At 36.1% G+C, this 15,662-nt stretch overlaps 1 protein-coding gene across 7 annotated transcripts in view; it reads left to right on the forward strand.

The window, feature by feature from the left end:
* The window catches only part of DDHD1 (DDHD domain containing 1), a 119,924-nt gene that overhangs the window by 87,532 nt on the left and 16,730 nt on the right, over positions 1-15,662 (forward strand). For all 7 annotated transcript variants that reach the window (XM_050800080.1, XM_050800083.1, XM_050800084.1 and 4 more), the window contains 3 exons: positions 2,548-2,654; positions 12,598-12,860; positions 14,904-14,979. In XM_050800080.1, coding sequence (XP_050656037.1) covers positions 2,548-2,654; positions 12,598-12,860; positions 14,904-14,979 — 446 coding nt within the window. The remainder of the gene's footprint in view (positions 1-2,547; positions 2,655-12,597; positions 12,861-14,903; positions 14,980-15,662) is intronic.

Genomic DNA, 15,662 nt, shown 5'->3' on the forward strand with positions numbered 1-15,662 from the left:
CTTCACATTTCACATGGATCAAAAACATGATAATATGAAAGCCAAGACCTTAAAACTTTTTAGAAAAATATACAAAACACTACCTTTACAACCTCAAGGTGCAGGGAAAGAATTCTTAATATACAAAAAAAATGCAACTATAAACTAACAAATTTGATTAGATTAAAATTAAGGACTTCTCTTTACCAGTAGACCATAAAAAAAGAAAGACAAGCCACAAACTGAGAAAAAGATGTTATAACAGAGCAACAGATACAACCACCAAAGGTTTCATATCCAGAATAAAGGACAAGAAACTTAAGTGGGAAAGAAAAGATTTTTTAAATTTATGTATGTATATTTTTTTCTAGTAATCAAGGAGATGCAAATTAAAGCCACAGTGAAGTATCGTTCATACCCATCAAGCAAAAATTTAAGAAAGTGACAATACCAAGTGTTGTTGGGGTTGTATAGTAGTGAGAGTTTTCATTCACTATTGTTGGGAATGAAACTTGGTATAGTCACTTTGGAAGATTTAACATCATCTTATAAAGTTGAAGGTGCATGTGCCCTTTGACACAGTAGTTCCACTTCTTAGAGATATACTCTAAAGAAACTCTTAAACATGTGCACCAGGAGACATGTAAAACAGTGTTATTTAGGATCATGATTTATAAGTAGTAGCAAAAAACCAGAAACTCAAATAACTCTAGAAAGAGAATGGATAAATTTTGATATAGGTATAGAGTGGCATATTATACAACAATGAAAAAGAGTGGATTGCAGCTATATGCATCAACTTGGATGAATCTCAGAAACATAAGATTAGGTGGAAGGGTGCAAGCAAACCATAGATAATACCTCAGTTTACACAGTGGTCAGAATGAGGTAAAATACTTAGGCTCTGGCACATAGTAAATTCTGTAGAAGTAATTGGGTACAGTTATTAATATTATTGGACATGTAGTAAATCTATAAGGAAAAGGAAAAGCACAATTAATACAAACCTCTTACCTGTAGTTACTTCTCTCTCTGCTAGAGAGGCCTGTGATCATTTCAGAATATATGGTGGGTTTGTAAGATACTGGCAGTATTCTTAAACTAGATGGTATGAACATGTTTTTCTTTTTATGAATTATTCTTTAAACTGCCCATTCATAATTAAATACCTTTATTTATATGTGTCTGTATTTCACAGTAAAAACTTTTTTTGGAAATGCATTAAAATGACATTTGAAGTATTTTCAGATCAGCATGGTAGTACACCTTTCACTTTTACAATTTAAAAATAGGTACAGCCTGTAAATATGTTGTACAACCACAAACAGCAACAATATTTCCCTTTACAATTTTGAAAAAAAAAAGAACTTTTGCTTGTCTTTGCCTTCCTGTTATTATTACATAGTGGAGGAATAAATAAAATAACCTAAGCCAATAAAGTGAAAAGGAATAAAAGAAATTTTGTTTCACTAAAATTATATGTCTTCTGTTCTCCTTGTGCTTTCAAATCACAGTATTCATCCAAGTATAGTGCTTTGTATTTCTATAAGAAATGTAAAATTTTCCGTATCTCTAATAATTGTATTAGGTGTCTAATAGAATAATCTTTCCATGGTAGAATTTCCATAGGTTAGCATAACTCGTGGAAGGGTGTACTGGTTTGAAAATCAGTTTATGTAGCAATTTTTTTCAAGAGAGTAAATTATACCACCTTTATCTTGTTTACTGATAAAATTGCTGATTTATTTGCCTTTGTGCATATTTGTGATCTGACAGTTCTTGCCCACAGAATCTTTGGCTCACTAAAGATAGATGCAAATTGTAGGATGACTTTTTGATTTGTTGCTGGTTGCCACCAGTGGCTCTAGGCAGTCTACATGTGTATTGCCAAGCTGAAGGTGCATAGATCAAAAAAACAGGCTGGGTGCATGCCTCACAACTGTAATCCCAGCACTCTGGGAGGCCTAGGCAGACAGATCACTTGAGGTTAGGAGTTAGAGACCAGCCTGGCCAACATGGTAAAACCCCATCTCTACTAAAAATACAAAAAGTAGCTGGGCAGGTGACATGCGCCTGTAATCCCAGCTACTCAGGAAGCTGATGCAGGAGAATTACTTGAGCCAATGAACCGAGATCACCCCACTGCCCTCCAGCCTGGAGGACAGAGCAAAACTCCATCTCAAAAAGGAGAGGAAACAGAAAAGGAGGTACAAAAAGACTTGGGATTGTGTTTTGACACTTGTTCTAAAATATGTGGCCTCGTTTTGCTCTGGGTACCCCTGAATTTCATACAAAAGCCATAATATACAAAAAAGGGTGACGCTTTATAGATTTGATAACGGCTTTCATCCTTTAATGTTTCTTTTCATCTCCTATTTTGTCTTTTACTGTTTTTTTCTTGTGGTATTTTACAGGAAGGGAAGATTCATTAGAGCCAAAGCTGGTCTTGAATATTTAAATGTTAAATAGTTACTATTTCAGGCAATGTAATTTTCTTCGCTATTATTTCCGTATAACAGAGACTTTCTATAAGTTCAATTTACTTGGTTTTTTTGCTTGTTTTTGTAGACACTGTTGATTCCATTACTCCTGACAAAGTACGAGGTTTAAGGGATATGCTGAACAGCAGTGCAATGGACATAATGTATTATACTAGTCCGCTTTATAGAGATGAAGTAAGTATCATGATTATCTTGCTGGTGGGTATTTTTTAGTGATAACTTACAAATGTCCTGAATTTTTACATTTTTTTAAGCAAATGAGAAATTACAGGAATTCATTAGAAATAGCCTACTTTTAATAAATTTGATAGTCTTCAAACAAGACATTAGGACCGTTAATGAAACAGATAGTCTCAGGTGGGGGACTGGTTAGAAAATAGCTCTTTGAGAAGTAACAGTGTTCATAAATCTGATTATATCTGTGACTGTTGTCTTCACAAAAGAGTTTTAGACATAAAATGTCCTTTACATTTTTTGTATATGATGGACGTTTATTGCTTCACTTCTGTAATGAATTCGTACAGTTTTCAAATGGTAGTGGAGCCGATGCCTCCCAAGAGTAACACTAGGGCAAGAGGTGAAGGTTTATTCAAGAAGATGAGAGAATCTCCACCAAATGCATTTTGTCACTTTATTGATAAGAGGGAAAGGAATTCTGTTTAGTAGGAATAACTAACATTTGTTAATTGCCTAACGTGTTAACTTGTTTAATCCTTATTTTAAAAAATCCTGTGAAGTAGGTATGATTAGTATCCTCATTTGAAGAATGAGGAAACTGATGCCAAGAGAGATTTTAAGGCTTGCTCATTGTGTCTCGCTTAATAAGTGGCAGAGCCAGTATTTGAACCCAGGCAATATAGCTTCACAGCTTACACTGTTTACCACTTCTCTCCTCTGTGTTCATGAGATAGCCAGTCTCTCTGTTATTTATTGGCTGATTATTTTGACTTTCCTGGGCCTTTAATCAGTAAATATTTAGTGAGCCCCTACTCTGTGCCAAACACAGGCTAACAGGGGGCCACTTTACTGCAGACTCTTACCCTTCATTAGCAGGGAGACAGGGAAAATGAGTACAAGTGTTTGAAAGTAAGATCTGTCACGTTGGTAAAATTTATTTATCAGGAATTCCAGGTAAGATTTGATAATATTTATGTATACTGAATCAGCTGGCTAAAGGTGTTTTGAACTAAGAATATGGTCTACATGTTTATTGAAAATGTGTTTATTGAGAACTATATATAAGATACTGTACAAGGATCTTGTATAAGGGGGAGTCTCTGCCTTCAAGAAAGGTTAAAATATTACAGTACATAGGTCCATATTTATGAAATGTGTGGAAGGAAGAGAAATCCATGGAAATTTTTGCAATTACTCTTTTTTTCCCTCTGAAAAAAGCATTTAGGCTTATTGTTATAGTACTTAAGATAAATTACATTTCCATATTTCATCATAGTCATATGTGGCCCCAATTTTTGTTCTAAAAACCATGCAGTAGAAATTACTTTTTGCAAAGTGTATATGCGCTCTAGAGATAGACTGCCTGATTCCAGTCCCACTGTAACACTTAATTTCTGTATGGCTTCTCTGTCTGCAAAGTGGATATTCTAACAAGTAGCTACTTCATAGCATTCTTGTAAAGATTAATTGAGGTAATGGTTATATTAACATGTGGCACACGGCAGTCAAGAATTACTATTATTACAGGTACTATAATATCAAATCATTTTAGTTTTTGAATTCTGAGTAAAATTCTTCAATGCTGAAACAGACATGTTGCTGCCTATAGATACCTTTGCTTTCATAAGAGAAAGAAGGGTTTGATGTTTTCTGTGGGAGCTTTTTTTAATCAATTTTTTTAATCTAAAAATATTCCTAACTAAGCTTTGAAAAACTAAGTATGGAGTGGAGCCTGACAGTAGGATTTTGTGTATATGTTTTCTGTATAAAGATCTTAGATTTCTTAAGGTTCCATAACCTATAACTATCTTTATAATAGACATGTAAAGTATTTCAGAGTTAACAGGTTTATTGTTTTATATGTATTAACTTATAAATGTAATTTGCCAAATATTTTCTGAGCACATTTTGACACATTTTGTTTTTTTAAGCTAGTAAAGTGGCATAGACTTGGCAAAGGAATAACAGATAGTGTTGTTTGTGTCTCATTTCTCTCCAATATTTTTATGTTCTTGAGGATGAAAAAAGGAAAAAACAGTTATATCCCATACCCCAATTCTATCTTTATAAATTCAAGTGAGCGATAACAAAGTTCTAACCCAAAATAGTGTTAATAGGAATAAAGAGAAGAGATAGATTCAAAATATGATAGAATTAAGTAGTCTTGAAATGATTTGTTATGGGTGATACAGGAAGGGAAGAGACAGATGATGCTTACAATTTCTAGCTTAGGCAACTCGTAGATGGTTCTGATATTAACTATAAATGGAGGAAGGGGAAGCAGATTTTTGTAGGGGAAGAGAGTAGAACATAAGGAAAATAATGAATTATACTTGTAAATTTTTGGTATGTTTACGATTCCCTTCTGGAGTTGTATAGCACAGACTATAATATTAGAAGTGAAACCAGTGAGAGTGCAGGGAGGAGGATATCAGAGCACATGTTACCATACGCATACACATACCTGCATATATATGGCTGGTGGTACCCCTAAGAGGGCTCAAAGCTCTGGTCATTGGCTAGTGGTGACTGAGCAAATGGTCACTTTCTGTAATGCTCTTACATGTGGAAAGATAATTGTCCTCAGAATGGAACTGAATAAAATAGGTAGTAGGAAGAGGGAACCAATGTCTATGATAAATGGGGGGCAAAGGGAACACCTGGTCCTTTGAATTAGTTTGTCTTTTGATCCAGATGAATTTCATGGGAGAGCATGAGAACTTGTGACTGAAATTCATCAGCAATCTTTAGCAGTGATTTTCAAACATCCCTGATGAGAATCATTTCTATACTCATTAAAAATAACAGCAAAAATAAACCCAGGGTAGGGGTGGCGGGTACTGGAATTTGAGGGTATCATTGTAAATTCAACAATTTCTAAAATATGCATGTGTGTTGTGAGTATTACTTATATATGTAAGTGAATATGTATATATGCAGGCATACCTCAGAGATACTGTAGATTTGGTTTCAGACCACCGCAATAAAGTGAATGTCACAATAAAGCAATAAAAACAATAAAGCAAGTCATGCCAATTTTTTGGTTTCCCAGTGCATAGAAAATTATGGTTATGCTATACTGTATTCTGTTAAGTGTGCAACAGCATTATGTCTAAACAAGTATACATACCTTAATTTTAAAATACTTTATTGCTATAAAATACACACAGACATGAAGTGAGCACTGTTGGAAAAGTGGCAACAGTAGATTTACTCAGCGCAGGGTTGCCACAAACCTTCAATTTGTAAATGCAGTGTCTACAAAGTGCCATAAAACAGGGTATGCCTGTTCACGCATGTAATTCCTAACCTTGCCCACCGAAGTGGCCAATAAGGAAAGACACCCTAATCGAGCACACCTAGCACCCAGATCTCTTCCTCTAGCACTATTATTTCCCACTAAGGAAAATCAGGGTTCCTCAGGAAAATGGCTGATTCTGGGGCTGGAACAACTTGTTATGACAGAAGGTAGGAAGATGCTTAAAAGAATTATGGGGTAGGTCACAGGAACACAGTGCCAAATTAAGCAGCTCTCACTGGCCAAATCTGGAACAATTTGAGCACCAAAAGTATTATTTATAAATCATTGAAAAAATTATTAGAAGTTCATATTGACTATAAATAAATACATGGGGAGAAAGGAGAATCCTTGCTTACAGTAGAATGCCAAAGGCCAGCTGATGGAGGGAATCCTGGAGTTGGAAAACCATTTTACAGCTATCATGGTAGGATTAGGTAAGAAAAGACTGGACACAAATTGATGGATACTAAATTGAAGGCAGTATTTTGATGAGGAGCAGGATATTTACATGGTCATAAAGTATATCCCCACAAACTGATTATTCATTTAAGAAAGAGCAACAATAATTATACACTGGAGAAATCAAGCAATACCTAAACTGGGTATTCCTGAGGAGCAGATGGACATTATGCACCTCTGGATATGACATACAGAGGAGAACATATCACTTATACAGTATTCTGACAATGAGGAAACATCAGACAAACACAAAATGAGGATGTTGCAATAAAAAGTAGGAATGACACTGTATTCTTTAAAAATATCATTATCAGGCTGGGTTCAGTGGCACATGCCTGTAATCCCAGCCCTTTGTGAGGCCAAGGTAGGATCATTTGAGCCCTGGAGTTCTAGACCAGCCTGGACAACATAGCCAGACCCTGTCTCTACCAAAAATAATTTTTTAAAAATTAGCCATGTATGGTGGTTTGGGCCTGTAGTCCCAGCTGCTCGGAATGCTGAGGCCAGAAAGGATTCCTTGAGCCTGGGAGGTCGAGGCTGCAGTGAGCTGTTCTCACACCACTGTACTCCAACCTGGGTGACAGTGAGACCCCGTCTCAAAAAAAAAGAAAAAGAAAATCAGTATCATAAAGGCAGAGTGGCTGCGGAAAATGTTCCTGATTAAAGGATGCTAAAGAGACATATAGCTAATGCCATATCTAAATTGAAGAATTTAGGGGTAAAAGACCGTGACATATATAATGTATCCTCAAATGATTCCCAAAAAAGGTGAGAGTTTATGTGTTTATCATAGAAACAGAACAAGTGAATAAACCAAGTGGGATACAATGCTAACAATATGTGAACCTGGGTAAAGGTTATATGAGTGATCTTTGTGTTATTTTTATTTTGCAACATTTTCTATATTTGAAATTATTTTCAAATGAGAGGTGGCCGTGCCGGGCTCGGTGGCTGACACCTGTAATCCCAACACTTTGAGAGGCCGAGGCAGGTGAATCACCTTAGGTTGGGAGTTTGAGACCAGCTTGACCAACATGGAGAAACCCCATCTCTACTAAAAATACAAAATTAGCCATGCGTGGTGGCAAGTGCCTGTAATCCCAGCTACTTGGGAGGCTGAGGCAGGAGAATGGCATGAACCCGGGAGGCGGAGCTTACAGTGAGCCGAGATCGCGCCACTGCACTCCAGCCTGGGTGACAGAGCGAGACTCCATCTCAAAAAAAGATAAGAGGCCGGACATGGTGGCTCATGCTAGTAATCCCAGCACTTTGGGAGGCCGAGACGGGCAGATCACTTGAGGCTGGAAGTTCAGACCAGCCTGGCCAACGTGGCAAAACTCCATCTCTACTAAAAATAGAAAAATTAGCCAATCATGGTGACAGACACCTGTAGTCCCAGCTACTCGTGAGGGCAAGGCAGAACAATCTCTTGAACCCGGGAGGCGGAGGTTGCAGTTAGCCGAGGTCACGCCATTGCACTCCAGCCTGGGCCACAGAGGGAGAGCCCATCTCATTTAAAAAAAAAAAAAAAAAGAAAAGGAATAGTTTCCCAGATCTCCCAGAGATTCTCATTCGGTGGTTCTGAGATGGAGCCTGTGATTTTGTATTTTTAACAGTTCCCCTACTTGATACTATCCCAGGAATTCTGGGAAAACACTGCTTAAGGCATTGTGAAGAACAAAAGGGATGCTTCCTAAGTGAGAGGAGGGCAAACTTTTTTTTTTTTTTTTTTTTTTTTTTTTGGAGACAGGGTATCACTGAGGCCGGAGTGCAATGGTACGATCTCAGCTCACTGCAGCCTCCGTCTTCTGGCCTCAAGTGATTCTTATGCCTCAGGCTCCTGAACAGCTGGGGCTACAGGTACGCACCAATACACCCAGCCAGTTTTTGTGTTTTTAGTAAAGACAGGGTTTCACGATGTTGCCCAGGCTGGTCTTGAACTCCTGACTTCAAGTGATCCTCCCACCTCAGCCTTCCAAAGTGCTGGGATTACAGGTGTGAGCCACTGTGCCTGGCGTATTCCTATTTTTAAAAAGAGAAGTTGATTCTGTAAATTAAAATCCATTAACATGAGATTGGTGTTAGGCAATATTCTAGGATAAATTATTTAAAAGTATATGTTTCCTTAGAGAAGGAATGATTTGGAGTAAGTCACATGCCTGGTGAATGAACCTTGTTTGGTTTATTGGTGAGGCATTTTAAAGAGCCTTTTCCTCCCTTCTTCTCTGAGCCTTTGTAGTCAAATAGATGGAGATTCAAAGCCTGCCACTTCTATAATCCCAGCACTTTGGGAAGCCAAGGCAGGCAGATCACTTGAGGTCAGGAATTCGAGACCAGCCCGACCAACATGGTGAAACCCCGTCTCTACTAAAAATACAAAAATTAGCCAGGCATGGTGGTGCACACCTGTAATCTCAGCTACTCAAGGGCTGAGGCAGGAGAATCACTTGAACCTGGGAGGCGGAGGTTGTGGTGAGCTGAGATCGCACCACTACACTCCAGCCTGGGTGGCAGAGGGAAACTCCATCTAAAAAAAACAAAAACAAAAACAACGACAACAACAAAACCTGCCACTTAACCAGCTCTGTGTTCTGAGATCAAATTTCTCACTTTCTTGTCTTCCCCACTTATAAAATGGGATAAAATATGTAGATAAAGTTTGTCATTAGGATTAAAGATGAAATGTGTATAAAGTTTCCAGTACAATTCATGGTCCTTAGACATTCAAGTTATGATTGATTATGTGTATATTTGTATTTATGTATTTCAAGGGCCACCATATTTTTAATAGACTTATTCTGTTAAGTCTAAAAAGTAAATGTCAGTGGATAGAAAATATGGGAAGGAACATGTTTGTTTACTGTACGGAGCTGTGTAGTAACAAAGCTGTCTCTAAAGATAGAAGTGGACACTTTAAAAATGGAGATATGCACTAAAGTAGAGACTGAGTGACCATTTCTCAGGGATGCTACTGAAGGGACTCCTAGCTTCATAGCAGTTTAAATTAGATCATCGCTGAGGTCCCTTTTAACTCCCACATTCTTACATGCTCATGGGAGAACCCTAATTAATGGTTTTCCTAATAATTCCTGAAAAGTCACGGTTAGGGGAAAAGTTGTGTATATTAATCAGTACTTCTCAGATGACTTTCTGAGGACCAGTTTTAAAAAATCAACCAAAAAAATTAATTTCAGACTATCAAGAGATCATCAGAGAGCCTTTGGCCCTTACTTCAACCCTAAAGTAACACAAGAAATCCAGAGAGAACTGTACATCTTGTGTAAATCTGAACTCTCTTTTCAATAGCTTTTAAAAATGAAGAATTATATAGAGAATTGTCCTAGCTGTATCTTGACATTATTTGAATTATTTAATTGATATATATGACTAGAACTCTCTAAATTACATTTTCTCATCACAATTTCTTGAAGCAGGGAGAGCAAAGGACTAACTCTATTCCTCAGCCATATTTTGTGTGTTTGGACTCAACTCTTGAAACTCCCTGGTTTTTCCTCCTTATGTTCATTTCCTTCATAAATTTTTACTCTTGAGTAGTGGTCATGGAAATTAGAAATTGTTTTAAACTTTTAAAAAGCTATCCAGTGCTTACTGTTTAAGAGGTTTGCTGACTTGATTAGATCATATTGTAGATCTAATAGATAATAAAGTTAAGATCCCAGGGTATATTGTTAATCTTGGCTGAGATGTCCCAAATGAATACAGTTGGTCACAAAGGGATCCTAATTGGGAGGATATAATTGGATCAGAAACAAGAAGGAAAAGAAATTCCAATTAGAGTAAACTTGTTGGATACAACATAGATATGAATTTCTCCTTTCACTGATGAGCAGATGAGATACAGAAGCATTTAGAGGTAGTACAAAGCTGTTTAAAAAGTTGGCTTTCAGAATCATAATGTCTGACCACAGATGTCCCATATATATGCATAAGCAATAGAAAAAGAAAATGCTACCATATCCAGATATGCTCTAATAAGGAAATACAAAGGCCATTTCTATTCAAGTGTATAATTATTAAAACAGATGACATCATCAGCTCTTCAGAAACTGTCCGTGCTATGCCTCATTCCATAGTGAAATATTTTAGTGTCAAATAGACTTTCTCTGCCTTAGATAATTTGATCTTGTTTTTTTACCCATATGTGATTGACAAACTAATGAAGTATTTGGTGTAGTGAGAGATGTTTTAAAATTTTTGAATATGAAATAGATTACTGGTAGTGTTATTTCCTTTTTTAAAAAAAAAAACTTTAATATGGGAGTAGGCTGGTATTTTATAAAAACAAAAAGATTGGGTATGTTTTATCAGAGTACTAAAGTATGTATCTGTTAGTGCTTTGAGATTTACATGGTACAAGTCTTAAAATCAAGGTCTTCAAAAATAAAAACGATTAAGAACTGTTGCTTTTAAAGGAAATTATTTTATCTAAGTGTTAGCCTTCTCTGTACCTACCTCATGTAGATTGTAAATCAGGAAAATAATGAAATTTTAAGGATTGGTTGATATTGTTATCAAAGCCAAATCCAAAGCATATTATAGCTCCCTTCAAACAGCAATATAGTATTTCACACTGCATATTCCTGAAACTATATTAATTAGAGTTTTACTTACAACCCATGTCTTAGAAGATGTTTATGTACATTGCCATTAAATCAGTAGTTTATAAGGTGTGGTCCTCAGGCCAGTAGCATCAACATCTTCTGGGAGCATAATGAAATGCAAATTCCCAGGCCACATCTCAGCACTTCGGGATCAAAAAGTCTGGGATGGTACCTAGAAATCTGTATTTAACAAGCCCTCCGGGTTATTCTGATGCATGTTGCAAATTGGAGAACCATTGCACTAAAGCGTGTAATTCTTTTTTACTTCCTGATGAAAAAAAGAGTCTAATTAAAATAAAACTTTGGCATTTCTCCCTAGAGAAAAGGCAGCCTATCATCCTTCCAAATGCTGCAAGCTTGTCTTATCCTTTTCTTTCTTCATCAGCTGAATATATTTCATCAGACATGATAGTTTCAGAGCTTTGACTAGACCTTTAGCTTTAACCAGTATTGCATTGTGAAGCTCTGAGATGTCAACAGAGACCATCATCCCTTTATTCATGTCACTGCTAACCGTGCCAATCATAAAGTATATAAAGAATGATTTTCAGGTTGTGTCAGCAGATAAAGAATTTTCAATAAAAGTTGATAGTGGCTAGTTTTCTCTTGAGACATAGTAACAAGCCTGAAAATGGAAGCAACAAATAACTAATATTTATATGTCATAGTAGCAGCTGGTATATTAAGAAGTACTGAAATGAGAAATTGAACATCCAGCAGGAAATTCATAATCAAATAGAAGTAAGCAGTGGTAGGAAGAAGAGAAGACTGCCTTAAAATACAGGTCAGGGCCCAGGATGGGTTTGAGTAACAAGAGAACCTTATTCTGACTTTATGGAATATTTTAGTAATATTTGTTAAAGCTTAATTTCAAAGAAAGCAGTTTTAAAAAGAAAAATTACGAAAATACTCCCCACATTATTAACCTCTAAACTTAAAATAGCCCTGCTTTCCAGACACAGAAAGCAACTTTTTACTTTTATATCTGTATTGCCAACTTAGTGGGAATTTTGAAATATCCAGTAGATCAACTTTAGTTTTTTCTTCAATCATACAGTGGCCTTTTATTATATTACTCTATCTAAAAGCACAATAATTTATAATATGTTAGTATACCTATTATCATAAGCCCAGATACTCATTTTCTAAAATTTACTGACTAAAATCTGCAAGGTACAAAAATTTAGAATTGCATGTAGGTAAGTTACAACAAAAAAGAAATTTGCAGGGGTCTTTGAAAATCTTACTGGTATCTGCGTAGAACTTTGGTGTTTTTTTTTTTTTTAATCTAGGGAACTACTGGCTTATACAGTTTTAGGTTTAAGGACTACAAAAGGATCTATGTAATATCTGCCTATATTCTTAGTGATGATATGGATTATAATAGTATGTATACCTTCATTCCTGCAAGATTTTGAAAGACTTAAGTTAATTTTAATAACCTAGGTATGTTTAATCAGTAATGTATGTTTTTCTACCTTAATGTATTTGAGTTTAGAATAAGTGTATAGTAGTCAGTGCCAACTCTAATATGATAATGTTTTCTTATTTCAAACAGCTAGTTAAAGGCCTTCAGCAAGAGCTGAATCGATTATATTCCCTTTTCTGTTCTCGGAATCCAGACTTTGAAGAAAAAGGGGGTAAAGTCTCAATAGTATCACATTCCTTGGGATGTGTAATTACTTATGACATAATGACTGGCTGGAATCCAGTTCGACTCTATGAACAGTTGCTGCAAAAGGAAGAAGAGTTGCCTGATGAACGATGGATGAGCTATGAAGAACGACATCTTCTCGATGAACTCTATATAACAAAACGACGGTAAAATATCCTAATCTTTTGAAAAATTTTTAAATGTCTTTATGGAATTACTGAACCTCTTAGGAGAAAACTAAGAATTTCATGATAAAGAAATAATGCATTGTTTAGGATACAACGATTACTACATACCATGCGTAATCAAGCTAGAGACTGTTGATTTTCGTGCTAATTACATGCATTTTCCTGTAGTATAAAATAAATTCTTTTGTTATTCTCCTTGTTTTCCTTTCATCTTTTCTTCACAATTTGTTAGGAGTGAAATTTAAAGCTTATTCCAAGCTTAGTCACTGCATAGAATCCTTATTGAAAATGTTTACCAGTTTATAATCTTTCGTAGTTTTACTGACCTTTCGAGGTGGGTTTCTACCTTTCTTATTGTTCTGAAAATAAATTTTTTTTTTTTTTTTTTTTTTTTGAGACGGAGTCTCGCGCTGTGTCACCCAGGCTGGAGTGCAGTGGCGCGATCTCGGCTCACTGCAAGCTCCGCCTCCCAGGTTCACGCCATTCTCCTGCCTCAGCCTCCGAGTAGCTGGGACTACAGGCGCCCGCCACCACGCCCGGCTAGTTTTTTGTATTTTTAGTAGAGACGGGGTTTCACCATGTTAGCCAGGATGGTCTCGATCTCCTGACCTCGTGATCCACCCGCCTCGGCCTCCCAAAGTGCTGGGATTACAGGCTTGAGCCACCGCGCCCGGCCTGAAAATAATTTTTAAGCACTTTTTTTGGCAAATATTTTTTTACGTATGTTATATATATAAACATAATTATATTTGTTATATAATTATAAATAGATTTTATAATTATTTAATCATTTGTAGCCTTCCCGATACTATCTTTTAATTATTTGCTACATTCCTATCTTCATCTCTAGTTACATGCCTTATCTTCTTTGTTCTCTTTATCTGATTAATTCTAATATAACAAAGAAAAATCATTCATTTTGATAATTTACTAGTGTATTAAAACAAATGTGCTAATTGACTAAAAGTTTTACTCGTTTTGTTTTTGTCTTATAGAGGTTAACTAAGGATTTCATTTAGAATCTTAAGGACCATAGGCTAGACACATAAATATAATGTCAAAATAATTGATAGTTTTGAAATAAAATGTCATGTTTGGCAAGACTGGAGCAGCATTTTAGATGTATAAATCCAGTAAAACTTTAAAAAAAAAAAAAAAAGCATGGAAAATAACAGATTTTTTGGGGGGGGAGACGGAGTCTTGCTCTGTTGCCCAGGCTGGAGTGCAGTGGCACAATCTCAGCTCACTACAACCTCTGTCTTCCAGGTTCAAGTGATTCTCCTGCCCCCGCCTCCCCAGTAGCTGGAATTGCAGGCATCTGCTACCACGCCCGGCTCATTTTTGTATTTTTAGTAGAGATGAGGTTTCACCATGTTGGCCAGACTGGTCTTGAACTCCTGACCTTAAGTGATCCACCCACCTGAGCCACCCAAAGTGCTGGGATTCCAGACACGAGCTACTGTGCCTGGCCAACTATAGCTTTAAAAAATAATAATAATAATAATAATAACTTAATTCCATATTTACTAAATGTAAGTAGCTATGAAACATTGTAATTGAAAATGATGTTCATCACAGAGAAGGGTTAGACTATGGTTCCCCTGTATTTTGGACAGTCATAGTTGTTAAAAAAAATTGAAATAGGTCAGGAAGCAATGAAATGAAAAGATCTCTAAAGTCTTAAGTATAGAAAAGAGAGAACAGTATATATGGTATTAACCATTTGGTATAATTTTTTTAAAGGTGTATATGTGCTTGTATGTGACTCACATTTTACTACAAAAAAAGCTATTAACAGCAGGTATCATGACAACTGGGGGTACTTTTACTTATTATTTCATAAATTTTTATACACTTTCTGTACTGTGGCAGAGACATTTATTAAATACTGTCAACCAGGATTAATGTGAGAGATAATGGGCCATCATCATCTGCATCTTTATACTTTAGTAAGCTAGCAAGCATCTAATATTTATGAAATTATAAATATGTATGTGTATATAATCTCATGCCCCTTCTTAGGCTGAAGGAAATAGAAGAACGGCTGCATGGATTGAAAGCATCATCTATGACACAAACACCTGCCTTAAAATTTAAGGTAAGGAAAGAGCAATGTGTTCTTCAACATTGATCTCAGTATTTTTTTAACGTCATTTGAAATATGTCGTTAGGATTCAAATGAAAGTTTACTGTTCTTTCAAAATAAATATTTATTCAACATATACTATATGTTGGACACTGCTAGTTTCTGGTTGTACAAAGAAAAGAATAGACAAGTCAGTTCCCCAGTCCTCAGGTTGTACAACACAGTATTATTAATGCTATTATCAGTATACAGAACAATATATGTACAAGAGGGAGGTTCTAACTTTGCCTGCAAAGGTTTACAAAGGAGTGATATTTGTACTTGGTCTCAGTAAGTTAGATATTGCCAAGCGAAAGAAAGGAGAGATGCTATTCTGTGTAAGAGGAATGGCATAAACAGAGGCATGGAGGGGTATAACTTCATATACCCCAAGAAACATCAACTAATCTAGAATAGTGGTAAAGAAAAATAGAGACTGATGAGAAATATTTACTATTTAGAATTAAGAAATCATAATGACCACTTAGTTGGTCAGTGGTGAGAAAAAATCAGAGGAAGTATATGTGTAAAATGATTCCAGGGATGGAAAGCTGGCATTTCAGTGGATGAACAATGTATGACAAAAGCACAAGGCAGAGGTGCACAGGGTTAGCTTGGAGCTGGGCGAGCAAACTTAGTTTAGCTAGAATATACAG

The sequence above is a fragment of the Macaca thibetana genome, chromosome 7, assembly GCF_024542745.1.
Source record: "Macaca thibetana thibetana isolate TM-01 chromosome 7, ASM2454274v1, whole genome shotgun sequence".
Lineage (NCBI taxonomy): Eukaryota > Metazoa > Chordata > Mammalia > Primates > Cercopithecidae > Macaca > Macaca thibetana.